Consider the following 27465-nt stretch of genomic DNA (forward strand, 5'->3'; position numbering starts at 1 on the left):
CTGTTCAGAAAAGCACCGCTATTGATGTGCAGAGGGCTGGTAGTGATGCTGTGTTCTGTGCTTGGCAGTTGCAGCATGCACCGTGCAGGTGCCCTGCGCCAGCAGCGCATCTCAACGGCTCATGGCAGTGAAACCACACTGTTCTCTGGCAACACAGCCCTGAGAATTCCTGTAGCTTGGTGCTTTGTGGTTGCCTGTACAGAAGATGAAAGTCCGGCGCTGTGTTGTGTGTGAACGTGTTTGCTGTTGCCTGTGTTTGCAGGCGCACGTCCCTCGTTCGGTGCCTGCTCTCCAGCGGGGCTGCCCACGCGTGTCACAGCAGTACATCCCTGCTGCTCACCCTCCTGCGAGTCTCTGCGTGCCCTTGCCACGCTTCTCCAGCCCCGGGACCGTTTCGAGGTGGGCTCGGAGAGCTTCAGCCCTGGGTGCGAGTGCGGGGTTCAGCGAGTTATCCCCCACCCGTGAGTTCCGCGGGCGCCGTCCCCCGCCTGCGGGGCTCTCGAGGGCTGCAGCTGTTTCCACAAGCCTCTCGCCTTTCCAGCCCATCGCCCTTTTAAGGCTGTCCCACCCGCCACCCCCCTGCGGGCCGCTCCCCGCCGAGCGCCGGCCGCGCCGCCGGCTGCCGGGCCCCGGCCGCCCGTGGAGCGCGGAGGCGGCGGCGGGCGGGCCGGGCCGTGCCCCGCCGAGCCGGGCCCCCGGGGGCGGCAGCGGCCGGGGCCGCCGCGCTAATTGAAGCGTGTCGGCGGCTCCTCGCCGCCTCGGCTCCGCTGCCGAGGCCGCTCCGACCGCGGCGGCGGCGGCCGCGCCCCGGGGGGGGACCGTGCGGCGCCAGCGCGGGGCTGCCCCGGGCGGCGCCGCCGGAGCTGCGGCCGGGCCCCGCTCTGCTGCCGCCTCGCTGCCCTTGCTCTGCCTTTGCCTCAGCCTCGCGGGGAAGCCGGGTTTCTGCTAATGGAGGAGATACCAGCTTAAACGGGAAAAGCCTCCCGAATTCCCGTTGTTATTAGTTCTGCTCGATGAGCCGTTGCCGGAGATGGCGTTGGGATTAGGGTAAAACCTCTCCCCCGAGCTGTTTCCATTTCACAGAGGAGGTCATCAGACTATTCACAAAGTCCATCTGATGGAGAACCCCCCGTGTGCAGCTCATGAAGTATAGGTCTGTGCCCCCGTGGATTCAGAGCCATTAGCAAATAGACACCTTGAAACGCATCTACAGCACCTGGGGTTTGGTACTTCTCGTTTTCTTTTTACCACCCAGTCTAAAAGAGAACCTCAGAGGAGGGGTCTGCAGGTCTGTAGGAAGGCTGTGCATGGGAAGCATTGGGTTGGAAGGTTCAGTTTTCATGCTCTACAGACCTACTGTGAGATCAGTTAAAAAAATGAGCTATGTAAGTTTATACAGATACATATGATAGCTCCCAGTCCAAGTATGGACGTTGTTATTTCGTGTTGGAGTGCTGAGAGTGTAGATCCCAAGGAGGAAAGCTAAAGAAGCCTCTGTTTCCTCCTGCGGTGTAGCATGGTGAAAGGGGTTAGGGAAAGTGGGTCAGTACATTGCTCCATATCAGCAGCTCTTATCTGTGGTTCGCAGTTAACTTTAGGCACACATGTGAGGGTTTTGTTGACAGTGGAGAGCAGCTTCCAGAAGAACTGGTAATCTAGCTTATGCTGGGTTTGAAGATGAATCTTGCTTTGGCTCTTAAAGCAAGGAGGGAGATGCAGGTTTGGGATTAACGAAATGTGAAAGCAGGAGGGGAGACAGAAGTATGAGACATTGGATGCTGTTGTAATTGTTGCTCATTTTTACCAAGACCGAGGGATGCTTGTTTCAGTAAATAAGGTGTCTAAATGAAGGCACACAAGTTTGAAAAATGCCACCTTCCTGGTGTGTTGTCAAGGTCACAACAGCTGGGTGACAGATATGGAAACACAGCCTGGGAGTTCTAACCCTTTAGCCTCTTGCCTCAGGCAGGAGGGAAAGGAACCATAGAGCTGTAACTTCAGGAAAAAGAAGTCCCATAATGAAGATTGTGCAGGAGGCAGCTTAGATGCCTGGAAGGGAGAAGCACAGAGCTAGAACTGAAAAGATGAAGTGTCTTATTGAACCTGAAGTGCCTCATTAAGTGCAATACAACTTGTGCATGCACAGTGGCAGATTGTTCAGGAGATTTGTGCAAAGCTCAGACTGGGAAGGGTGGGAGAAATGAGGGGAAAAAGTTTCCTTTCTAGAACTACTGAAGTATCATATATATAGAAGAGAGTGGAATTACTTTGTGCTTAGTAGGTGGTAACATGCCTGGTCCACTTCAGAGCAGCCTGGTCCACTTCAGAGCAGCCTGGTCCACTTCAGAGCAGCCTGGTCCACTTTAGAGCAGCCTGGTCATGTGGAGCTGCTTGTGTGCAAGGTGAGTGGTCTGCTCTGCTTGTCTTGATTCTCAAGTGCTAAGTGCTTACTCTGTGTCTTCATTTCTTCTACAGACAAGGTGAGGGTAGTAGGTTGGTCTCTCTGAGTTGTTGTGCACAGAATTGTCAGGCAGGAAATATGCATTGGGTTGAACACTGTGAAGTAAAACCAAAAGCAGAACAGATAGAAGAAACAGATTGGGAAAATCAACTATGTATTGAAATATTCAAAAGTATTGAATAGCAAAATGGTTTTATGAGGTTCTCAATACTTTGGGACACTGCTCCAAAAGCTTGAGGTGTCTGAGGAACTCCTGCCAGTGTTGCTGCTGTGGTGTTGAGATTTCAGTGTGTGGAAATCAGAAGCACACTGCTTCTTTTAAAAGGTCTCAGCCACACGTGCTGCTTAATTCATCTTCCTGGCTGGTCAGTTTAGCCTTGTAGGGACCACTTCTCTGTTATTATTCAGATTAAGCTGGCAAGGTTTGAGCAAATGATGCAGACTAGATTTCCAGGGACTTATTTGAGAAGAGTTTGCAACCAGACTACTCAGCTGAAGAGCTGTCAACCCTCTTTTAACCTTTAACTGCATGCTCAAGTCCAGTTCCATGTTGGCTGTCAAGCAATTTCTTGAGGTGTTTTTCCACTGTAGCCTCCCTTCAGTTGTCATTGCTTCACCAGGAATTTTAAACACTTCTGCACTTTGGTTCCAGCTTTTGCATCAGAGCTGGTGTTGGGATGTGACTGAGGAATTGGGGAGGGTGTAGAAGTGTCACCAGGTGTGAGTCCTCCAAGAGGCAGCAGGGAGATGGTATTTTGACACAGAACAAGTCCTGCCTGTGGCATGCTGCCAGCTTATTTTACAGAGAGAATGGCCTTGGCAGGTGTTGATGGCAGCAAACCAAATTTGGAATAGGTTGTGATAAAGGGAGTTCTCTTAGGGAGTGGAAAAAGAAGTGATAAATGTCTTAAAACTGTTTGATCACAGGGAGAGTGAAGATGTGCTCCTTGGAGCATTTGGGAACTGTCCTTTAATGCACCAAGTGCTGTAAGACAGTCTGGGGGCCTGGTGAAAGCCTCGGAAGATTTCCATTAAGTGTGAGGTTTATCAGTGTTTTTCTCACCAAGGTTAGACATTTGCCTGTCCCAAGGGCTTCAAATCAGTTTCTTGAGATTTTGTATCCCTTGGTCCTGAAAGGACAGTTGGCCTTTTTTCTAATTGCAGTGAGTCAGAAGCCCTGATTCCAGGTACCCTCTGAGTTCATCTGGCTTTGGACCTGGTGGCTGTATTTCATCCTGATTTCTGGGTTTTTCAGCAGCCAAGTAACTTTGTACTTTCTTTTTTTTCAGTATGTACTTCCAGTCATGATCTGAGTCCTTGATTTCAAAGGATCTGGATGCTTTTCTTTCTAGCTTAGTCTGCAACTTCAAACTGGAGAGTCCAAACCAGAAGCGAGCTAGGAAAAACTCCGAGTAGTGATGACAAACGGGGTGGGATATGTGAAGCTGGGAGTGAGAGAATCAGGGAAGAGCCCAGCATTTGTGTCCAGTAACCAGGAGCATGTGCACAGTGTCAAGTGATTGGTTTTGCTAATGTAAAGGTTCTTCTTTCTCACTGTTAGTTTAATTATGGGATGGACTGGAGAGGTTGCTACTGGGATCTAGAAATCTTTGCTCTGAAGGATTTCTGTGATGCTGGTGTTCCTGTCCTTGAGCTTTTCAAGGACATGTCTGGTAAGTGATAAAGCATGCAACTGTTCTGTTTACAGTCATGTTTTTGGTTTAAATATGCTTATTGCAGTCCCTCCTGTGTTAGGATTTTCAGCATAGACTCTGTTCCTGAATGAGGCTGAGCAGGGAGTTTTCTAACACAGGTGCTCCAGGAGATAGCGGTGAGTGGGCTGGGATTGCGTGTGTGAGCAGTGCTCTGGTTTGATAGCAGTCTGGGGGATGTTCTGCAGCACATGGGGCTTCCTAAAGTAGTATTTGGTGAGCATCCTGCTACACTTGCTGAGGATGCTGTGCTTCTCTGCAGCTCTGCTTTGTGCTGGTGGCTAGTGGGATTTTAGGTGTACTGCAGGGGGGAAAGGCTGCTCTTTGATTCTGACAGAAATTAACCTGGTGAAACAGAGCCCCAGCGATGCTCCTCCAGCAGATGATAAGAATTCGGGGTGGACTTTGGAAGACAGTGTGAGCCATGGGTGTGCTGGATGTTACCCTGCAGACACAAGCATCGTTTTGAAATGATCAGTGACTCACCAATGCAGTATAATCACCAGAGGCACACCAAGCACCGAGCCATCAATCACTCTCGAACTGACAATACACCCTCTGTGTTTGCCCAAGCTCCCTGTTATAAATCCTCTTGCAATGGAGGAACATGTGTTCCTTATACCATACATACGTACACAGGGGTGCCCTAAGCATGTCACATCATTCTGTTATTGATAGACAACCCCAGGCCTCAGCAGGGCTGCTTGTGCTTAGCCATGCTGTCAGGAGAAAGCATTCTGTAAAGCTGTGTAACCTGTGGCTTCATGGGAGTTTGCTGCACCTATCCCCTTTGTAACAGCTACCTCCAGTATCCACATTCATTCTTGGCCTCCCACAACCTGGTTTATGCAGCAAATATTCATCATTCCAAGAATCTGAGAGGGAGAGCAGGCAGGGGGCTTTGGCTGTGACCAGAGGAGTGACTAGAGTTGCCAGGTTGGGTAAGAGAACATGGATACAAAGGCTATTGTGAATGGGTGCTGTGTAGAAAAGCACTCAGTGAACTCTCATTGTCCTTCAGTGAAGAGAAGGGAAAGCTGGTTCTGCACCACCTCCTGACTTCACTTCTCTATAGAAGCTTATGTTTTGCACAGCCCTTAGTGAATAAGTTTGCAGATGCCAGACATGCTCTGTCCTCTGAATCTGACAGTGCTGCTTTTGAAGTGAAGCAGATGTTGGTGCAAATGTTCTGGGACACAATTGAAAGAGAGATGTCAATGGAGAAGACCATGAGGCTGACATATGGAAAGGTCCAAGAATTGTGGTGTGGTTTAAATGTGGAAGTATTTAACAAAGCTAAAGAGCATCTCAGCACTGTGTGTCAGAGAAACAAGATGTTTTAAATGAGGTTTGATCCTTAGTGTATGTCCCCCACTGAACTTCAAGTACTTTGGATCTATAAAGGGTCCATTTTCCAGAGGAGCATTGAGGTGTCCTTATCATTCACCTGCTTAATGCTATAGGAAGAGAAAGCCCAAGTGTTCCCTCAGCTATGTCCAAGACAAACTTCTTAACCTGCAGCTGGAGACACAGCCATCTTGTGCACAACCCAAGTCTGTGCCAGTCCTTTCCTCCTGCTATACAAGGATGGTTTGAATTCCAGTCTCCGTTTATGCTCACCCTTGAGATGCACACATGCAACTTTCGTGCTAGTATTCCACAGAGATACCTGATGGGAGCTGGCAGGATGGTGGAAGCCTGTCATTCTCTTGCTCTATGTGTTGTCACAAACCAGTGCTTTCATTAGAGCAGTAGCTGGCAAACGGCACACTACCTGCCTGCCTCCACACACAGTGGCACACACACACCTGCCAGTGTTCAGGTGGGGAGGAGGAAGACTTGGGGGAGAGGCAATGTGGAAGCTATGTAATTAAAGATGGAATGAGCCATCTTTGCTGCCTTCCTCATGCAGCATAAAATAAGGCCGAGCCTGAGGGGTTGGCTCCTGGCGATCGAGCTGTGGCAGCATGAAAAATGAGGAGGAGTGCGATAAGAAACTAATAATTTATGTTCCAAGCACAGACTCACACCAGTGTGGAGAGAAATTTGTGCCAATAACTCCTACTAACTCAGAAAGGCACGCAATCTTTTATTGCACAAATTATTAACGACCAGAAAATAAATGACTCTGTAATCAGATTGGTGCTGCTGGCGCTTTTCTGCTTTTATTTGTATAAATTCTGAAGCCAGTCCACCCCCAAAGCTGAGGCAGTGGGAAGGTTTACTGGCCCAGTGCCTTGCCTGACAACAGAACAGATTAAACAGCACTGAAACAGGAATGTCCTGGTATCTCGTTGCCTATCAGAGATGGGTTTACTCAACAAACACGTTCTGGCCCCTTCAGCACGAGCAGCTCTGTAGGGACATGGGGAGCTCTGGTTTGGGACTCCATTGCATAGTGATTGGAATGAGCAAATGGCAGCAGAGTGAAGCCTTTACTTATGAAAACGTGCAGAAAAATAACAGCTGTCATCTCTTCTTGGCCCTGCTCCTTTTCAGGTTCCCTTTGCTCATCCTCAGAGCTGCTGGTGTTGCATCCCATATGCTTCTGCTCTAGTATTTCAGCATTTGTGCTTAATATTCAGTACCTACAACAGTTACTGAAGTCTAGAAGTGTAGATTCTCAGCCTGAAATCAGGCCAAGGTGAATTTGGGCCTTGTATTTTCATGGGGAAAGGAACACGGGGAGTTTGGTTAATTTAGATGGAGTCCATAGGGGAACAAAGCATGGAATGTTTCTCTTATAACCAAATGGTTACATCCTCTGACCTTTCTTCAGTTTTGATGATGATGATGAAAAGAAGCTTTGATGAAGAGTGAAACATCTTAAAGAGGAAAGGTGCTGACTTCTGGATTTGCTGCAGGTTCCCTTCTGTTTATGTGGTGCGAGGTGTAATCTGAAGCGTGGCAGAGGCAGGAGTAGTTAAGAGTTTGGGTGTGATGCCAAAGCAAGATGAGGCATTCAGCTTGGACTTGAACTAGTTGTTATTTGCAGGGAAACGTGAGGTGAGCTAGAATGGTAGAAGCAAACAACTTTGAGCCCACAGGTAGCCCTGGATCAAGATCTGAGCTTCACTTGGAAGTTACCATGATAACATACTGAACTTCAGTCTTGGTTTGACTTCCAACCCTGGGAGATGTTTGAATTTAACCCTTGGTTTGCAGGACTTGCAGCATCCAACCTGTGGGTCAAACCAGCCCAAGCCTGTGTTCTGAGTGGCAAGGGGTTCTGGCCTTAGATCCAACGGCAATAGTGAAGCCCATGTCTACAATGTACATGGGTTTGCTGTGATTCAGGTGACCTGCACCAGCCTGTGGGACTCGGCTAAGACTCCTGTGAGCACCGTGTTTAAGGTCTGTAGGGTGGTGTTTCTTCAATAAACAAGAATTCCTTGAAGGCAAGGGACTTAGTCTGCATGCAATTAGAAGCTGCTGGTCTGTGTTTAGTCCATCTATTTTCCAGTTAGCAGGGGAGATCCATATGTGAGGCTCAGATTTTCCTTCTCCCCTCCTCTTCCCCCTCCTCATTTTGATTATGTGAACCATATGATAAGGAAGAGAAGTGTTTCTATTGCTAATTCAGCCCATTCGTTATCAATGGCACCATCTCCCTGATGGCTTCATCTCAATAGGGAGGAGGGGGAGAGAGTTGCTTTCTCCCCCCACCTCCCCTTCTCTTTCTCTCTCTCTCTTTTTATGGTGAGGGGGTGTTGGTGAAGGGGACTGCAGCCAGGCTGCAGTAATGAATAATGTGCAGCTTGTTCCTGGGGACTGCAAGTGTTTTATTAACGCAGCTTTTCTTAGACTGAATGCCCAATCACCACAGACCCATGAAACTCAAATTGCCTTACAGCTCTCTCATGAACATACTTTTAATCTCATTGACCTGCCGTTATACTACAGCACATAAATCCAGATTTGGAGATCTTATGTCCAATCATAAATTGGGCTGGCAGACTTCCGATCAACAGAATAAAACTGTCTCCTGTGAGGTGGCTTTTTTACTTCACCAGTGCTGTTCCAGCAGGCAAGAGTTGGAGCTACAGTCAGCTTTTCTTAATAAACTATCCTTTAGAACCAAAAATTGAGGGAAATAAGAAACCCAGCATGAAATCCACAGGGGAGAGAAGAAAAGAAATCAAGTGATGTTTAAATAACATTAATGTTGGACATAAACATGGAAAGCTGTGAGTTAAGGGGTGTTGGCTTCTGCTAACATCACAGAGAGATGATAGCAAAGGGGAAGAGTTTGTGCAGTGGCATTCAGGCTGTGTGACCTGGTCTAGGTGAACCTGCTTTAGCAGGGAGGTTGGACTAAGATATTCTCTAAAGCACTAGAACCTGAAGAGTTGTTGCATCAATACGCATCAGGCATCTCTACCTTCACCTGCACAGTGGGAAGGTACTTGGTGCCCTCTGGTTGGCCCTTTGTTCAGTTCTCTTGCTCTCAGACAGGCAAAGCAGGACAGCAAGCTTGCATTCTGGACAAAGGTGTAACTTCTGGTTGACTGCTTTCCTTCAAGCGCCGTCCTGTGACATCTCAGCTGCCACTGGCTCTGGCTTAGTTCCACTCAGCACTCCAGCCTTGTACCTCTAACGATTTAGCAGCAGTCATTTGAGGAAATAAAGCACTTTGGACTACCTCCCTCAGGCTTTTCTGTCCTTACAGTAATTTTTTGAAGGCCTGTGTTTTCACAGCACTGGGATAGATGAACCCCTAAAATATACAGCCAATTACACAGCAGGATTTATTAGACCTTATCCTGGTGCACGTTACAGGCTGGGGGTGGGGGAGAGAGAGCAAACTCTGGAAGGAAACCCATAGCAACTGAAAATATAAGTGTGAGGATTAGAAGTCCCTATAAATATACCATTGCCATCCCTTTTAATTAAATGCAAGTCATGAAACACGGGCACCGAGTGCAGCGGTGACAGGGCACAGCATCCTTCAGAGACAGCGGAGGGAACTGGCTCCGTGGCCTGGGGCTGAGATGCAGAGCAGAGCCTGGAGGGTTAAAGCTACGTGGGTGATTTAGAGTGAGTCCTTCATGGCAAAGCAGAGGGAACTCTCCAATCAATTATTAATGTTTCCTGTTTTATCGTCTCATCTTCATGGGTTTAATTGTGAATTACCCGCCATGCTGGACTTTGCTGTGTTTTCTCCCATCCCAGCTAGCTGGGAAAGGAGAAAATGCTGATGTTAACAAGGAAAGAGGGGGCATAGGAAAGGCCTGTCCCCTCTGAGCTTTGCCTCAGGGTTATGCAGCTATGAATTGTGAAGCTCTCTGGGCCTTGTGCTGTGATTCACTCAGCTTCTGAGGCCTTCCCTCAAAATGATGTGCCAGAATTTGGCTTCTAGGAGCAATCCCTCCAGATGTGTGTGGCCCACATCCTGAGAGACCAGGACGAGGTACTGTGTTAATTCAGTCCTCCTGTAAACAGCTTCCTCATTTTCTTCCTTTTCTATGTATTCAAGCGTTTTTCCTTTCCCAGCTCTGTTTTGCCTTGGGTAATCTCCCCGGCATGTACTCCATCAGCACTCCTGTGGGGCTTCTGTGTGTAGGATATAAAGCCCATAGTTCAGCACTATCCATCTAATATCTTCTGACTGCCTTTAATCATAGCATTTTCCATTTAATTGGGAAGGCAGGCACACTTTGCATATTAATACAGCACAGCCTGCACCTCCTAAGCATTAGAATGGTGGATGGGCAGGGTGTGTTGTGCAGCAGCTGTGAACCTGCTGGGTGTCCTTTAGCACCCCTGTGAACTGGGTGTTTTCAGCTGGGGCTGCTTTTTTGCCCTCCTGATGGAATTCAGTTAAAATAAACAACAAATCATTCCCTCCTCCATGAAAAAAAAAGAGAGAAACATTTGTATGGATTGTCTCCAGTGAAATAACTGTTGTCAGGCAGTGCTGCCGTGCCCCTCTCTGGTGTGTACATTGTCTTTCTTAGATCATAACATTGTTGGTCCCATTGTCTAGTCAGGACAGCCAAAGGGAAAAATCTCATCTTCCCTTCAGATCTGCTGGTGGTGTAGCATATTCCCCTTCTGTGATCCATCTCTCCATGAAAGACCCATTCTTTCTTTTCTTGGCTTCATGTTGCCACCCAGGAGTTCTGTTTGTGTGAAACCAATAGTTTTGGTTTAATGTCATTATGGTTTTCATGGCTCTCTTCTCCTTGATCCAAACTTGCCTTGGGACAGACACATTGGTTTTTATTAGGGAGAGGTCTCAGTGGGTCTTGTGCTTTTACATCCAAGGCAAACCTTTTCAAGAGCACACTCACATCTGCACCTTGCTATAGCTCCATAAAAGCATCTAATAATGGAATGGTGGCCTTAACACTTCTTCTGCACTGGTCATTGTGATCCCAGAGTGAGATCCACAGTACCCAGAGGAGACTGACTGTGGCTTTACCTCTTAGCTTGAGCTCAGGGCTGTGTCTGAAAGAAAGGGGTAAATGAATGCACAACCTCACCTCTTCTGGAGGCCACACACAAACCCTTTGCATGGGCACTGAATCGTGCTTATGTATTTAGCTTCCAGGCTTGATAAGGTAACACAGAAGGCTGGGATTCAAAATAGCACTCAAGGTACTACAGAATGACAGGTACAGAATTTGGGACTGAAAGATGGTGTTCCTGAGTTGCAGTGTCATGCTGTGTGTGAGGGACAACTTGTGTTGCCTGTCTGGCATTAGCAAATCAAGGAGAATATCAGACAAGAGCTTACCTCTTTGGGATGCTTCTACTCCAGGAGCCACATCCATCCTGGAGCTTGGATTCCTCATGTCATTGAGCACTCTGTTGATCTTGCTGATTACTCTGCTCTGTCAAAACTGGTTGCACTTCATAGAACTGTGACCTGTCCTTTGACACAAATAACAGCACCATCATTCCCGGTGCTTGGTTATCTCTAGGCTGTGTGTTAGCACTGGGGTTTGATCTTGTGCTTCTAATACTTGCTCTCACATCGTGGAGGCATGCAAATGGGTTGATTTTAGGCATGCCTAACTTTAGCTGCCCTTTGCTTCTACTCCAGTCTGATCTTCTGGATCCTGATGATAAACAGTTGCCGGGTCGCTCGCCCATCAGTTTGCAGGTTTTGTGTTCCTATTTTGAGTAAGTTTCTAAGACTTCCAGCCAGAATTTCGGAAGGAGGACAGTGAATGGGTGTTCTGGTTGTAAAAAATTGTCAGGTGTTTTCTGGAGCTATGAAAATACAACTTGAAGAGGACAAAATAGAACCAGATCTTACACGCTGCAAGTGTTTTCCTTGCTGATCTGTCATTGTTCCTGCAGCTGTCAGTAGTTCTAGTCATTCCTGTTTCTCTGGTTTAGTAAGAACTATGTCATTGTGTCTCTGTCTTGACCTACAGTTCCCTGTAGACTCCATAAGTGTGGCCTTCCTTAAAACAAACATCACTTCCCATGCCAGAGATTGTCACAATGTGGGGAAGATGATCAAAATCCATTAGGGAACAAGAGGTGACTGGATTAATTTCCACCTGAAGTTTCAGTTAAGCTTTTCAGTGTATTGTTAAGTGTGTAAACCAAGCCCAGACATAACCACTCGGGCTTTTAAATGTTAGAATTGGTCTGATAGGGAGAAATAGGGGGAACTGCCATGAGTTGTAAAGTGTGTGGCACTGCTACAGACAACTGAGTAGAGCTGTTGATAGCTGTAAGTAGTTCAGATGTTGAGGGCCACAAATATGTAGAGGTTCTCCTCATGTTAATGTGTCTGATGTGCTTAAAAGATGGATATCCCACTGGAAACAAGGCAGTTGATGGGAAATAAGAGTTGCTGGGGCTCTTCTCCAGGTTAACAGTATGTTTTCTGTAGTGGCTGTCGCTGCTCCAAAGATGCCAATGTGTATATGCCATTAACAGACCAGTTCTTTTAAAGTTGAGTGCTGGGAAGAAGGGGGTTTTACCCACAGGGTAGCAGAGATCTTTGTCATTTCCTGGGATGTGGGAATAGTTGTGTTTGTTCTTTTGAATGGCAACAGGAGTAAGGTGCCTTCTCATTTTTTGGACACTCATGAAGACAGATGGAGCAGAGGAGGAAAAGAGACACTGGCTGGAAAGCTACTGAATAGGCTTAATCAGCAACTTGTTACTGGGAAATACTAGAAGGATACCCCTAAAATTTAGACACTGGGAAGTCATTGAACTACTTTGAGTGCTGTTTCTTTTTAAACAGGCAGAATGTCCCCTTCTAAGGCCTGCAGTACACGTCTTCTGAACAAGTCCTTCCACATTGTCAGTGTGTGTCTATAAATAATCAGATCTGTACCAACTATGTGTGCATGTACACATCCATATGTGCACACACACACAGAGCCACGTATAGGAACTGGGAGTCCCTGGAGAACCAGCTGCTCTTGCACTTATTTTGTGTCACCCTTATTTCTAATCAGACACACACACAGACACACAGCTCTCGCCGCCTCACTTCAGCTCTGGTTCTATTTTCTTTTATTATCCTGGCAGGAGACAAGCTTCATTAGGGGAGTGGAGCCTCTAACAAGGATGGGGAATGGCAACAACAAAAGGATGTAGCAATATAAAGTTATGTCAAAAAAACCCTTACAAGAAAAACGGCTGACATTAGAAACGGTGTGCATTAAAAATTCAGGATGGTTAGAAGGAGGGAGCAGGACTGGGGAGGGAGAAACAAATAAATACACAGACTTCAAACTAATAAATCCTTGTATTTGGGAAATATATCAAACCCTGCATGCTATTAAAACTGGTTTTATTTCTATTATTCTTAATAACAATGATAAATACGTTTTTTTCGTGGATTTCAGTGTGGGCCATCAGCATTTTAAATAGACATTTAACCAGCTAAGCAAGCTTTCCCTTCTCCTGTTTCTGTTGCTAATGTTTGATGACTAAGAAGTCTGTTTCATCTTACCTGAAATGGAACTGGTTAACCAGACCAGCAAATCATTTGGGATGTATCTTGACCAGTAGCCCCAATCCAATCAGCTCTCTAAAGTTGTACCAACCCTTCCACCCTGTTTGCTTTGGCTAATCAGATACAGAACCATAGAGTCTTTTTGGTTGGAAAAGACCTTAAAAATGATCAAGTCCAACCACAACTTAACTGCTAGCAGTGTAGCTATATAGTTATATGTAGAGAGATATATAGTTTCAGTTAATATGCCAGCAGTCTAGTTATCCCTGGGATTTTCTAGTCAAGCTCCTGCTGAGAATCTGTTGACCCAAACACACAAAAAAACCCCTTTAGTCTAATCTACACTGATTAGTAGATTAACCAGTTTTTGCAAGGAGCTGAGAAGTCCAGATCTCCCTGTAAGGGAGAAGGACATGGAAGGGAAGTGTGGTTGTTGTGCTCTTAGTCTGATCTTAGCACCTAGCACTGAAGATGTCAAACATGTATTTATTTCCCTCCTCAGCAGATTGACAAACACATCTGTGTAGAGCAACACTGGATCACTAATCCAGTCCTGCAATGAGCAGAGTTTGAAGTTAGAACTTCCACTTGTGTCCTGCTCCCCTGCAGCTGAGCTCAACACCTGACTGGTGATGCCCCAAAAGGACAGTGGTAGGGATAAGTTTGCCATTTTACTCCCTTTGAGAATGGAGAAGAGGCCCAAGCTTCTCAGCCTCACCACTTCAGCCCTCACCTGCACTACATTCATATTTAAGATGGGATTGCTCTCACCCAGTGCCTGGGACTAAATTTGCAGGTGAACATTCAGGGATGTTTTCCAGATACAGAACCTCTCGTGGAGCTGGTTTTTATCAGCTTCTCAGGGTGTGTTACCAGCTGCCTGTGGGTTTTAACATTGTGTTTGGATTTCTTGGTTTGGGAGGGAGGGAGTCTGGCTTCTCAGCTTCTCCTTTGTGTCAGGTTTATTTCACTTTTTACAAGTCTCATTCACACTGTTGTAATTACAGACTTTTACAGACTTTCACTCAACTACCTCTACCCACCTTTGGTTTTAAATGCAGCTGAAAAATGACACAGCAATGCACAGAGGTTACCAGTGGTTCTAGGGAGTGCCAGAGGCTGGGCAAAGGATTGCCCTTGTCTGACAGGACAACTTGCTTTGTTGTCCTGAAGTTGTTGTCCAGAAGTGCAGCCAGCATGAAAAAATGGTGTGGAAAAATAAAACCCCCTCTCAGCTGTATGATTCAGGTTGGTAGAACCATGAGCATTCAGCTGCAGATTAAAAAGGTCCCACAAAATAAAGCAGATAAAAGCAGGAACCTCTTTCTTTGACACTTTGAGCTTTTATGGCTTTAGAAGTGGAAGCAGCGGAGCTACGCTTAATAAATCCTGGTATTTGGGAAGTATATCAAACTCTGTATGGTATTACAACTAGTTAAAGTGCCTGGTGCTACTGTCTGTTGTTCCTATGACTTTCTGAAGAGCTCCAGCAGCCTGCCAGGTTCTTTAGACAGGTCAGAAAAGGAGAGTCCTACCTACATCTGAAGTCTCTCCATACCTCCCAATACCTCTCTCATTGTGTCTACCTATTAATCCTTCCTTCTGGGTTTCTACCCCATCAGTCATGGGCCTGTCTTTCTGTCTGTATGTATAAATGCATTAGTTTTACATGAAGAATAGGGCATACTGCTGGACACTGAGGAGTTTTCCTCTTCTCTGTTTTCTTACTACAACTGCTGAATGTTCCTTGAGGTCTTTTCTCACCATTTTTTCTTCTCTCCCCCAGCTCTCTTTCCTCAGCAGCATGAGGTGTTGGATCCTTAGAACTATCCAGGTGGCAACTTCTTGAGTTCTCTTTATTACATCTACTCAGAATGGATGAAGTAACATAAAATCTTATTTCTTCTGGCCTTCAGGAACCCATCTCTTCCCTGAACAGCCAAGCAGCCCTCCAGCAGGTTAGGGTCCCTGTCACTCTTCAAGGCTTGCCCTCTGTAGTAGCAGTGAGTAGTGTAGGCAGCGTTACCCTGTTAGGAAGCATCAGTGGAAAGGGACAGTTGTGTGTTGTGGTTAGCATAATACCTGCTCCTTGATTTGTTCAGGTGACACAATGCAACCCAAAGCAGAGGGGGAAGGCCTGTCTGCAGGCACAGGACCTGTGGGAGCTGGGTGTTTTTAAACTCCCACTGTAACGTCAGTTCACAGTCCTTTGAGGAGGTTAATACTTGCACGTGTTTATTCACTGGCCTTCCATGTGCAACAAGGCAGGGAAAGTAGGAGAAGGAAGTGGTGAAAAGAGGCTGGAGTCAATGTGTTGACAGCAAAATAACCACTGAGAAAAAAAAAAGCTCACTTTAAAACCCAGTACCAGGCACCTTTTCTCTCTGTGTTTGTGCAGTTGTGTGTGTGGATGTGTTCAGGCTCTTGCTCTCTCTCCCCCACATGCTTCTCCTCTTAATATTATTCATCCTTATTACATATCATTATTCTTTATTATGATTTATATGCCATGCCATGGCTTTATTATGATTTATACCCCTGCCCCTAAAAGAGCTTACAGAAGGCATCACACAGCAAAAAGACAGGCAGCCCTTTACAGGGGAAGAAACGTGGCTTTCTCCCTAAGCAGTGACTCTCACATTTCCTCCAAGCTATAGTGAACCTCCTTTCTTGGTTTCCACAGAAGGATTTGGTTTTAGTTGTACCAAGTCTGCAAGTCAAGCTTTCATGCAGGGTTATGGTCCCCAGTTCTTTCACTGATGAGTGTGAATAACAGCGTTAATTGGAGTTGCTTGTTGCTGGCAGCAACAAATCAGAGAATGGTAATCCCTCCCTTCTCCTGCTTGTTCTTCTAGATCTTGATTTTCATCTTGCCTGTTAAAAGAGATTCATGTAATGATGGCCCTTAAAGCAGGCTGATCCCTGTTCTGGTTGGGGAGGAACCATCCCGATTGATTTACAACAGGTTCACTCAGTGCTACTCTTAATCATGGTTTAGGAGCATTTCCACAACTCAAAACATCGTAAGAGGCAGCATTACATTTGGGGACCTGTGCACATACCAATGATCAAGTGAATAATGCTTTCTGAGTTGGCAGAGATACTCCAGTGTCCACCTGAAGGAACCTTTAGCCTGTCACTTGGCTTTGAGCAAAAAGATGCCCTGTTTTGTCAGTGTTGTTGCTTTGTGAAAAGACCTAATGAATTGCCATGTCTCCAGAACCCTGAAAAAGTTCTCTTTGGTAACAGAATAACTTAACTCCCCAAACCAGAAACTGAAAGAAGGAACCTGCTCTGCAGGCTGAAGGCAGAACCTTCAAAGAAATGTAAAGGAGACTGGAGCTGTCTCAGAATGAGACTTTCAGGACTAAGTATCTGGGGAGCCCAAGGACATGCACTTTCCACTCCCACAGACCTTTTGTCTTCTCTGAGGAAAAAGATGTGTGTTTTTGAAATGTATAAACTTCAATTTTTTATGGCCAAGGCCTCTCTGCTTCATCCACATTAAAATTTAAAGCCAGGCCAGTCCTTGAGCACCTTTGGTAACTCCAGTCAAGGCCACAGCAGGTAGCAGAGAGAAAAAAGGGGAGCTACAAGACCATAGGTATAAAGGACCCTAAGAAAATGTTGCTGTTTCCTTTGAGGTGACTGTGATTCTCCTTGTACACCCCATGTTTGCTTTCTCCGTGTGCTCTGTCCACTCTGGGCCCCAGAAAGCCCATCCTCTGCCATAGCTGCATTCCCACGGCCTCCTGCTCTCCTGCCCCTCGCTCATTACTGTGCTTCTAGGACTTGGAGTGCACTGAGCAAGTGGCAAAGCTGTCAGAAAACCTGCATTTCCCAGAGCTGATGTTGTTCCTGGTAAGGAGAGTGAGATTTTTTGTGTTATGGGAAACTCCTAACAGTGATAAATCAGCAATGCCCCCCCTTCTCATTTCTTTACTGGCCATGATTTAGATGATCACAATGCAAGGACCAAGGGATAATCTCAGATTGGGAAATGAGTCTAAGGCAGAGACAGGGAAAACTTCTGAGGATCATTTTAGGGTTGGGAACACAGCAGTGAGTGAAGTGTTGTTGCACAACATGGCTTTGCTTTTTTGTTATAGGTTGTGCATTGGAACATGGCATAAATAATCTTTGGTGGGTGTTCAGATGTGTGTGCAGCCCTGTGTGGCTTGTGGAGCCCCCGTGATGGAATGATGCCAGGGAGAGGAGTAAAGGAGGAGTTAAGCAAAACCTTCAAATACAACCAGCTCCCCTGTGGCAGAGCAAAGGAAACAAACTCTGAGCTTAGGTTTCTGGGCTGTGTTTGGGTTTTTTGATCTGGCGTCCAGTTTGGATGCCAGAAGTTTCTAAAGCTGGCCTGATATGACTCTGATCCTGTTTGAAACACTGGCAAAACTCGTCTGGAATTCAGTAATGCACAAAACCAGCAGAGTCTTGGAGTGCATCAAATAGCTGCTGGGGACAGGGGCTGTCTTTTGTCCTTTGTGCAGCACCTCGAGCAATGTGATCCTGAGATGTAACAGCAATGCAAACAGTAAATAAGAATATCTAGTGAGTTGATGAGGGCTGGGGGCAAGCACACATGTGTGGCATGGGTGAATATGTGTCAGAATGGGGGAGCAGAGAATATTTAATCACAATAAATAGCCCCTTTTCCTGAGGAGCTGGTCAGCTATGCAGCTCTTTATTTATTTATTAAATCTCACTGAAGATAGTTGAGCAGCAGGGGAGCAGTGCTCTGCCTCCCTGAATGGTGATTGCCATGGGGCTGGAGAAATCAGTCATTTCTGGCAAGAAAAAAAACTGTTGGGTGGGTTAATGATGCAGGGTAAATACTGACAGTGGCCAGTGGTCTGAGCTCACCAGACATGACCTAAGGGAATCATAGATTCTGAGGGGGGCTGTTGCTGCTGCTTCTCTGTAATGGGATTGCTTCTTTATAATGGCTTCAACTTCTTCTCCTCCCCCCCCCCCTTTATCATTATTGACCAAGGAGCATCAGTAAGGCTTAGAGAATAAATAGTTCCCTGATGGTTAACAACAGGCTCTCCCACAAACTGCAATTCAAGCTGTGCTCCCTCTTATATTCCTTATAATCACACTTTATTGCACGGAGCAGAAAATAAAGCATCTGTCTGTGCACACCCCCCTTCCCCTCCTTGCTGCCCCTGGGACGCTGGGTGCTTGCTCCTCCCGGAGCGGGCGAGAGGCGGCTCGGGCTGGGCAGTACCAGTGGCACACGGTGTCCCGGGAGCCGGGGAGCCCCCGGGAGCCGGGGCACCCGCTCCGCGCCGTGCGGGACGGCTCGGCAGCACGGGCAGCGCCGCTCGCCTCTCCCGGCCCCGCGGCGAGCCTGCAGCCACCGCAGCTGCCCCGAGACGAGCTGCTGGGCTCTGTGCGCTTGTGTGTGCGGTGTGGGGGCCGCTGGGCTGCCCCCTCCGTGCCCGGCCGGACGGGGCGGGCGGCGGGGCCGCTCGGCTCCTGCGCGCCCCAGTGTTTGCGCAGCCGCCCCCATCCTTCCCCCCCGCCCCCAATCCGTCTGGGGCCAGGTTGGGGCTGGCTCCAGGCTCCCGGGGGCGGGAGGTGATGATTTTCCAGTGGGTATTTGTCAGGTCAGAGTCTGCGCCGCCCGCCGGGCTCCGCTCCCCGGGTTATTTATTACCTCTCTCCCCGGCGGCAGCGCTGCGGCTCCGGGGCTGCTGCCAGCAACCGGCGGGGCCCTGCCGGGGGGTTCCCGAGCAGCGACGGGGCCGGCCGGGACGGCTGTCTGGAGCTGGGTCTGCAGCCTCTGTACCCTCATCCGATGCTCTCTGCGCCGACGTCTCCTTCTGCCGCTCTCAGTGCCAGTTTCTTGTCTCTCCGGGGCGCTCACCCCACCGGTGCAGCCGGGTCTGGTGTCTCCTGGGAGTATTTCCCACTTGGCAAAGAAGAGGCAGTAGGGGAAAGGCTTTTCTAGGGGCTGGAAGAAGGCTGGTTGTGAAAAAGCTGAGTTAGAGCAAAGGGAATCTAATGTATTTCTAATCATGGTTTGATTTGGTGGAACTAGAGGTGCTGTTGCAACAGAGCATCACACCCTCCACTGCTGTTGAGCCCTTAGCTGGAACTCCTGCTGCCCTCAAGGAGCTCACCCCTCCTTAGTCATGAGCTCAGAAGTCTGTCAGGCAAGGGTGGGAGTATTGGTTGTGCACACCTCTGGGTGATTACAGCCCATGGCTTCACGTGGCAATGGGAGTGAGCTCACGTTGATGAGCACTGCAACCTCGCAGGCTCTGGAGCTGGGGCAGAGCAGCTCGCCAGGGCAGCCTGGAAAGGGATGGGGCTTTAGCTCACCTCAGCACTCTGTTATACCTGCAGGACAAATGAGAGGAGTGAGACCACAGCCTTCAAGCTCTAGGTGTGCTGCTCTGTGTAAGCTCAAGTAGAAGATAGCCTGGACTAGAGATTGGGGTCAGAGCTGTATCATTCAGGCAACCACACAGAGTGTTTCTGATGCAGGAGTACTTGAAATCCACACCCCACCACTGCTGCATGATTGACATTTATGATGTTTTTTTGATGAGTCACTATATGAAAGTTGCATTTTTAAGATGGAATTGAATGCAATCCTTAGGCTGACCTCATCTGTTACTGCCTGAGTTACTTTCCTAGGATACCTTTAATCTAAGGATCTCCTGGTGCTTTCCAGGGCTTCGTTAACATTCCACTCCTATTTTGGCTTGTTTCTTCCCATGTGCCTAGTCAGTCAGTTGCCTTTGTCAGTAGACAGTGTGACTAGAGTCCCTCAGTGGGTTTTGGCTCTGGAATGGTGACATGAGTTGTGTGCTCTAAGGAGTGGGACAGGAACACCATAGAATTGGGGAAAGGCCTGGCTTGTTGGTTGATACGTCAGAAGGAAATGCCCCGTCTTGTGGAGTTTTACCATGGCACGTGGGTGAAATGGTCTTGCTTCTGTTTGTGATGGGGATTCCAGTCTAAGCTCTCATTTCTCTACCTTCTGTACTAGTCTGACCTTTGATAGAGGAGAATTACTGGCTGCTGTTCTTCCTGAAAGGAGCAGGCACTTAAACCCAGTCCAGTGCCGTGGTTGCAGTGTTCCCACATGACAGACACGCAAACCCACATTTCTCTCACAAGGGCAAGCAACTCACAATTCAATCTTGCTCCTGACAGCTTGCCTCCTCACTGTTGTTAAGGTGCCTTTCAGACTTCAAACTGCTGTGCTGCCTGCATTGTGTTAGCCAGTCCCAAAGAAGTGGGAACTAGCGAGAAACTGTTTCTCAGTGAGTTACATCTCTCCTGAATTGGAGCTCCTTGGGCACAGCAGAATACAACAAGCAAACTAAATATGATTTTGTTATTATTTAGCTGTATTCCTCTCCTAATGTTACTTGCAGACGCACCAGGATCCTCAGACCTCCTGAACCCTTTCTTTTCTCTTTCTCCACATTCCCCTCCCTGCCCAATCTGTTGCACTCACCCCCAGTCCCAAGCAGTGAAAATACATCCCAAAAGGCTTTGCCTCTGTTTAATGGGGAGAGGAGAAAAGAGACCTGTATATAAACTTCTAGGATGTGCAGGACAACTGTTGTTACAGGAAAGTTAAGAGACACACATGGAGGAGAACTTGGTACTCTGGAGGCAAAGGGGACTGCACATGCAGGTGCAAAGGCTGGAGAGACATGCTAACGAGTGAGAGGTGGTTACCAGCAGCCAGAAGCTGCTAATTATCCCACGCTCCAGCTTGTTCTCATGAGAGCTGGGAAACTCTCTCTTTGATCCTCCTGCATTTCATCTTATAATTGGATGGGGGTTCCAGATGTTGCTGCTGAGCGTTCTAGGGAGCTGATGAAAAGCTGTATCTTGAATCAAGGGCCTTCGACAACCCCAGAGGTGTTTTCAGCGTGTTGCCAAAGGAATACTTGGGACACCACCTTTCTGTCCCTGTTCAGTTACTGCTGGGGTTTATTTGCATTGATAACAGCTTTCTCTTTACCATATACATCCTTAAGATTCCATCCTTTTTTACTCCAGTTTCATGGAGAACAGAGCTGAATGTTTGCTTCCCCCTGCATAGAAGAGGTTTGAATTGGATTAAGTTTGTGTGTGGTTGCTGCAATTCTCTATGACTATTCCAATAAATGGATTTACTGATTTAGTGGCATTCAGAGGTAGCTGCTGCAGCAGTAAGTCTGAAGACAGCTCCAAGAACATCAATGGAAAGGGAATTTTGAGTTTGCCATTGCAAATATGCACATTGAAAGCCTGATCCTGGCAGCTGGATCTTTTCGGGCACAGTACCTCCAACCTAAGCAAAACAGCTTGCTATGTAAAGGTGTAACTTTTGCAGTAATTTGTTAATTAACAGGCCACAGATGAATATATTAGCAGAAATCAGCTGGGGAGGATTGTTCCCATCTATTCCATGAGGAGACAAATCCACTCCTGCAACACTTGGTCTCACAGAAGCTCCAGTTGCAGCCTCTCAGGGCACTGCAGGTTTCTTGATTGTTTTCAGAAGACTTTCCTCTGTGGCACAGCACTGGCAGGATGGAGGATGAGAGGGACTGAGAAACAAGATCTGTTTGCTTGGAAAAAAGTTACAGAAGTGTAGCTAAAGTACTGTAGGTATAACGGGATGATCTCTATTATTATTCCAAATAATAATGCCTTTCCCCAACTGAGCAATACAAATAAGATCAGGAAAGTAGCTCTCTCAGAAAAGCTTCCCAGGTGGGAGCTGTGCAGTATGAAATGGCTCTATAATTTTAATGATAAGTTTCTTAGTGCAGACAAAGCCTTGTAACAGGCCCAGGGAATGTCACAGAGGAGGGCATTAAGGGCCAGCAGTTTCCTAAGGAAGTGTTTATTTTATAATCAGCTATAATCTGGAATGAGATAACAGTGCCTAGATACCATAGTGACATAGATAGATGGGCTGTGCCAGCTACTCTCTGTAACAATCTCTTGGGAATCTTCTTAGGAATTAAAACACCCAGTCACACACTTATCATGAAGGCTTGGAGCTCCAGATGGAAGGAAAAGCTGCACTCAGCCAGGCACACATGCACTTGTCGATCTTACTTGGCTGTTGACCGTGAGCACTGCATGGAGCTGCATCCCCTTCCAGGACTGCTGGTAGAGACTGGGACCCATCATCCCTGTGTCATCCTGAGGCAGAGCAGGAGCACAGAGAGGAGAGAATATCTTTGTCTTCTGTAAGGTGTTGTGTTAGCCTCCTGAGATAAAGATGAAAATGCACAGGAGAATCCTGAGGAAGGGGCAGCAAAGCTGATGTCTTGGATTTCTCAGGGACTGACACTGGTAGGGTCACATTCATTTTATAAAGAGAGAAAGGAATGGCCTGGTGTATGTTGCACAGGTGTATATGGCCAATGTATAAACACACAGATTACTTCTATAGATGCACAGGGTGTTTGTGGTAGTGTGAAGGTTAATTCAGACTGGAACTTGATTTCCATATTCACTCAGTGGGAACCAGTACAATCTTTGTAGTTAATACCAAGTACAGGAGCAATGAGCATTCTTGCAGTCAAATCCCATGGTGAGTTATGCCAGGTCTGCTCTCTTGGGTATTGGTAGGTGAGAGGGGGAGAATCAGCACTCAATCATTTATAGATCCACAAAGATTCTCTTTTTTTTGAGCAAGTAATAATTCTTTGGAAATTAAGCCTGATTAAAAGCAACACCATCCCTATAAATGAATCCAGTTACTTTGTCAAGACAATTTTATACTTGTGTCCTGTGATGTTCCCATGTGCATCCTAATCAGTGTTTTGCTGTAATTGTGATTAGAGGCCATACCACAGAGACAGGCTCCTTAAAAACTGGAGGCAAGTAACACAAGCAGTTGGATGTTAATAGACTTGAGTGTCTTCTGGATGTTTACAATGAATTAGGCTTTTTTTTAATGTGAGGGTCAGCACAGCCTTAACCTCTATGCAGTGGTTTATGGCTAATGGCAGCATTGCTTCTGGGTGCAAAGCACATGTGAGAAGTGTTTGCATGCTTGATGTTCTTAAAAGAGAAGACAGGAACTGAAAAAGATCTCTTTCCTCCACTATTCATCCTCAGTAATTGGCCCCAACTTCCTCCTAAGCCTTTCCCAGGTGGTGGGAAAAAAAGGAATGTGTGTTGGAACCCAGCTTTTTGCCCCTTCAGCTGTTGGCACATCTGTTAGTGTGCTGAGGGTGAGATGCAAGTTGCCATATGGCTGAAATGTTAGTGACTGAGGTTCTGATGACTGCTCCCATAAAGCCAAACTAATATTTCAGCAGCCTGGCTCTTACCAATTGATATGCACAGAACCTCAGGTTTGGTGTTTTAGCTCTTTCTGTCTTTCTCAGGGCACAAACCAAAGAAAAATGAGCTCTCTTGTTTACCCAGAATCTATTTTCTGGGTGCACATACCTGTGTATCAATGTGTGTCTAACAGCGGATGGCCCTTGGTGCCAGGCTGTTGTCAATACTGTGGGTGGCAACTGCTCCAGCACTGTGGCTGACTCTGCTCCAGGCAGCAGATGAAAGGAAGAGCTTTGGTGATCAGCACAGTGTTCAAAGTGCCTTTTTGTCCTTTCCTCTTGGTGCAAAACTTTGTGACAGTGTACAGAGTGGTTTTCCAAGCGTGTGCTGACAAATCTATTTGCATGTGGTGCCTTTGGAGTGTGAAGAGTGAGTGAAAATACTTTGTGCCACGTCTGGATGCAGATTAATTTTGACTAAGGCAAGGAAGATACATGACAAGCAAAATCTTTTTCTCCTGCTATGAACAAAACAGTTACTTTGTAAGTATTTGCCCAAGAGTTTAAGTGAACAATTTTAAGCATCAAGCATCAAAATTACTTGTAAACTGCTTGCTCTGACATTCCTGCATTGGCCACGTGTGGTGTGTTATGGCTCACAATTACTTGCTTTTGCTCAGTGATTGAGTTATTGAACCTGAGCAAAACAGAGCTGTAGAAATCTATAGTATGAGATAGAAAAGAATGAGGAGCATGAACACACAAGGACTTGTGCTTCCCAACTCTGTTACAGAGCTGGTTTTCCCTCTGGTTTATGAGTAAGGAACCTGAGTTTGGAGTCACTAGGTGAATTGCTGTGGTCACATAGTGAAGTGAGATGAGCAGAAAAAGCACTTGGAATGCCTGACTCCACATGGAGGAAAAGCTCGAGTTTGGAAGCCTGACAAACAAATAAAACTTGCTGCTAAGTCGTTGCAGCAGGCAGCTTCCCTTGTCCAGCAGCATGCTGCATTTGCTGGGAAGAAGCAGAAAAGCTGCTCTTTTTCCAAGGAACTCAAATCACCATGAGAAGGTGACAGTGCAGAAATGTCTGCTTATGTATTTCATTTGTATTTCTCTTTGCTTTCTTTGTGTTATTCTTTTGTCTGAGCTTTTGTGTGATGAAAGCACTGGTGCAGCAGAACCATGTTGACAAGTTTACTTGAACGAGTCTCCTTTTTTTCTAGCAATGTGAGATTTCAAAGAGAAGAAAAACAAACCCAACCAAGAGAAGCCTGCACGTGGTCCTGACCCAGCACTGACTTGTAATGATGGAGTGAGTACAGAGCTATTCATATGTGTTTGTGTTGGGAGTTCAGTGGAGACTCTGCTTGTAGAGTGGCTGTTTGTAGGTGTGTTTTGGTCTAAGTACAGGTGGGAGAGAGAGTAAAAGAAAGAGTAAAAGTTGTGTTGAGAGTAACACTGAAGTTATGACTGCCTTCCTGTGCTGGCATGGAGCTGGATAGTCTGTGAAAAAATTGCAGAGGAAGCAAAGCAGCACAAACTTCAGTGAGAATTCCCTACAGAAACGTAGGTCCGTGTGATGGAGCTTCTGTGGGATATCTCCTCACAGTACCAGTGTTAATTTTCTTATTTAGCTATGGCAAATGGACACTTGCTGCAGTTGGATCTGAAACAGCAGTATAGCCCTGAGTAGGGCCTATCTAGACATCAAGTTTCATGTTGGTGTAAGTGTTCAGAAGCATTCCTAGTGGAATCTGCACAGCTCTCTAGTAGGGTGCAGTTATTCTAGTGGGGAGGTGATGTGTGCTAATCCATCATTACTAGGAAATTGACTAGACTACATGAACTTCTAGGAAGGAAGAGAATGAGAACAATACAAAACCTGTCTGCAGAGATGCCAGGGTTTTAAAGACTTTAGAACACATTAGCTGTAATTAATATGTTGGAAAACTGTAAGCCAGCTCAGGTCGTGTCTACTTCAGCACCTCCTAAATTGGTCATGGCAGGTTCTACCTGGTCTTTAATTTGATCTTTCTGGCATGTATTAAAAGCAGTCCCATCTTGATTACAGTAGACTCTTCTGACACATCATTTCCAAAGGATTAGCTTAACAAGGTTCATGTGCCAAACCTGGAAAAAAAAAGCTCTCTGTGCACACATATTTGTAGGCACCTGTGAGTTAAGGGAGAGACCCATGGCTTATTCTTTCAGGGCACTGCTTGATGCTGGGATAACACACCTAACATTGTCTTCTTTTCCATAGCCACTAATCTTTCTCTTGTTATAACCCAGCAGTAGCCATACCCATCTTCTTGGCTAGTCAGGATCTCAGTGTGTCTCTGGCACTGTTGTAGGAGGGCAGGAGTAGCAAAGAGTAATCTATGTGTTGGGACCCAGCCAAGCTTCAGATTAATACAATGTGATCATCATTTCACCATCTTTTGATGCAGTCAGTTTTTTGCCTTAGTAAAGTAGCACAAACAAAGGCTTTAGGGAAGAAAGGGAGCCTGGTGGGGACTTTCTTCTGCACTACAACTCTGATATCTCAAGTCTTTCGCAACAGTTAGGAATTAGCAATAAAAACCTCTGAGGAGAGAGGACCAGACAAGGGAGAAAGATGTGGTTTTAATTGCAGTATGTGGAAAGAAGTATAGTTGTTGCAGAGGGAAGCTGTCCAACAACCAGAACTACAAAGAAGGCAGCTTTTGCCTTAGAAGTAAAAGGGTCAGAGGGAACAGTTCCTACAACAGCAGCTTTGATGCTTAAGGCCTTATTCCATTGGTGATTTCTCTAAGTGCTTTTTTTTCCATCTTGGAGGCATCACTTGAATGTAGCTAAACTTGTTTTCCAAAATCTTTGCAGAGAAGGGCAATTTCTTGGTATGTTGTGGGGGACTAGGACACTGCAAGTGTGAAGTCAGTAAAAATCTGCCATTGGTTCTAGTAGGATTGTGCCCTTTTGATTTAAACTTACCGTAGAGATCTCGAGGCTGATTCTGATCTGAGCAACCACAACATACCTGAACTTCAGCCAGTAAGAAAGAGAGATGAACCAATCCTTCTATGATTTGACAGGTTTTTTCCAGTGGCATATCCTCTAATAGCACCTCACAAAGGCAAATGGTCACTGGAGGCACAGCCAGCCTCCCAGTGCAGGTGCAGGGTGATTCTTGCTGTGCAGCATGTGTAGCAGCAAACAGAGGTCTCCGAGGCAGGTTCACAGCACAGCATAACCACTATACCAACTCAAGAGAGAGGACAGAAAATGTGTTCCTGCATGGGAAGTGATTCTCTATTTCAAAGAACAGAACAGCAAGTTAAGAATTGAAGCGCTTGCCCCCCAGAGAAAAAATCATCCTTCACTTCTCCCCAACAGACCTTTAAGCTAGTTTCTTGAGTACTGATGTACTTCAGTTGCTTACATAGCTATACAGGGCACATGTAGGGAAGGTGATTTGGAAGAGGTGTTTTGTGGAAGCACTTTGATGAGAAGTTGCTCAAATCACCATTGAGTGGCCCAGGCTGTTCTCTTGGAGGCAGACAAAATGCCTGCACTAGATAGGGATGCATGCAGTTTACAGCTCTGGTTTGAAGCTCACACTGCCATGACATTGCTTTCAAGAAGTACAAGAAAGAAAAATCGTCTGAGTTTCATGGTGCTCCTTTTTCACTCCAATAAACTGGTGCAAAAGGCAATGTTCTGTATCAGTGGGACTAAAAAGGGTACAGCCCAGCAGTTTCTGAGAATGCATTTTTTCAGAGGCAAGGCCCTTTGCAGTGTCCTCTTTCCAAACTCTCCTCTCCTGAATACCCACCTGTGCCCTCCCTGCTGTTGCTCTTGCTGCTGGGCTGTCAAAATATCTCTCATAATGAAGCAGTCTGGCCTGAGGCTACTATTACCTCCAATAGTGATCTGGCTGAGCATGGCTCTGGCAGCATGGCTGGCTGTTCACGCAGTGAGCACAGAGCTGGGCTCCACCTGCCAGGGAATAAAAGACAAAAAGCAGTGAATCCTGGCTGTTGGACAGCCTTAATGTCCTCTGGGACTGTGAAAGAGACTGGGGAAGGCATGAATCTGGCTGGCTTGGGA

The 27465-nt window shown here is 46.6% G+C and overlaps 1 protein-coding gene across 2 annotated transcripts in view; it reads left to right on the forward strand.

The window, feature by feature from the left end:
* SAMD11 (sterile alpha motif domain containing 11) overlaps window positions 1-27465 on the forward strand; it is a 158983-nt gene that overhangs the window by 13828 nt on the left and 117690 nt on the right. For both annotated transcript variants that reach the window (XM_062012846.1, XM_062012847.1), the window contains exon 3: window positions 24600-24688. In XM_062012846.1, coding sequence (XP_061868830.1) covers window positions 24681-24688 — 8 coding nt within the window. In that variant the 5' untranslated portion in view covers window positions 24600-24680. The remainder of the gene's footprint in view (window positions 1-24599; window positions 24689-27465) is intronic.

Source organism: Colius striatus, chromosome 21 (assembly GCF_028858725.1).
Source record: "Colius striatus isolate bColStr4 chromosome 21, bColStr4.1.hap1, whole genome shotgun sequence".
Classification (NCBI taxonomy): Eukaryota; Metazoa; Chordata; class Aves; order Coliiformes; family Coliidae; genus Colius; species Colius striatus.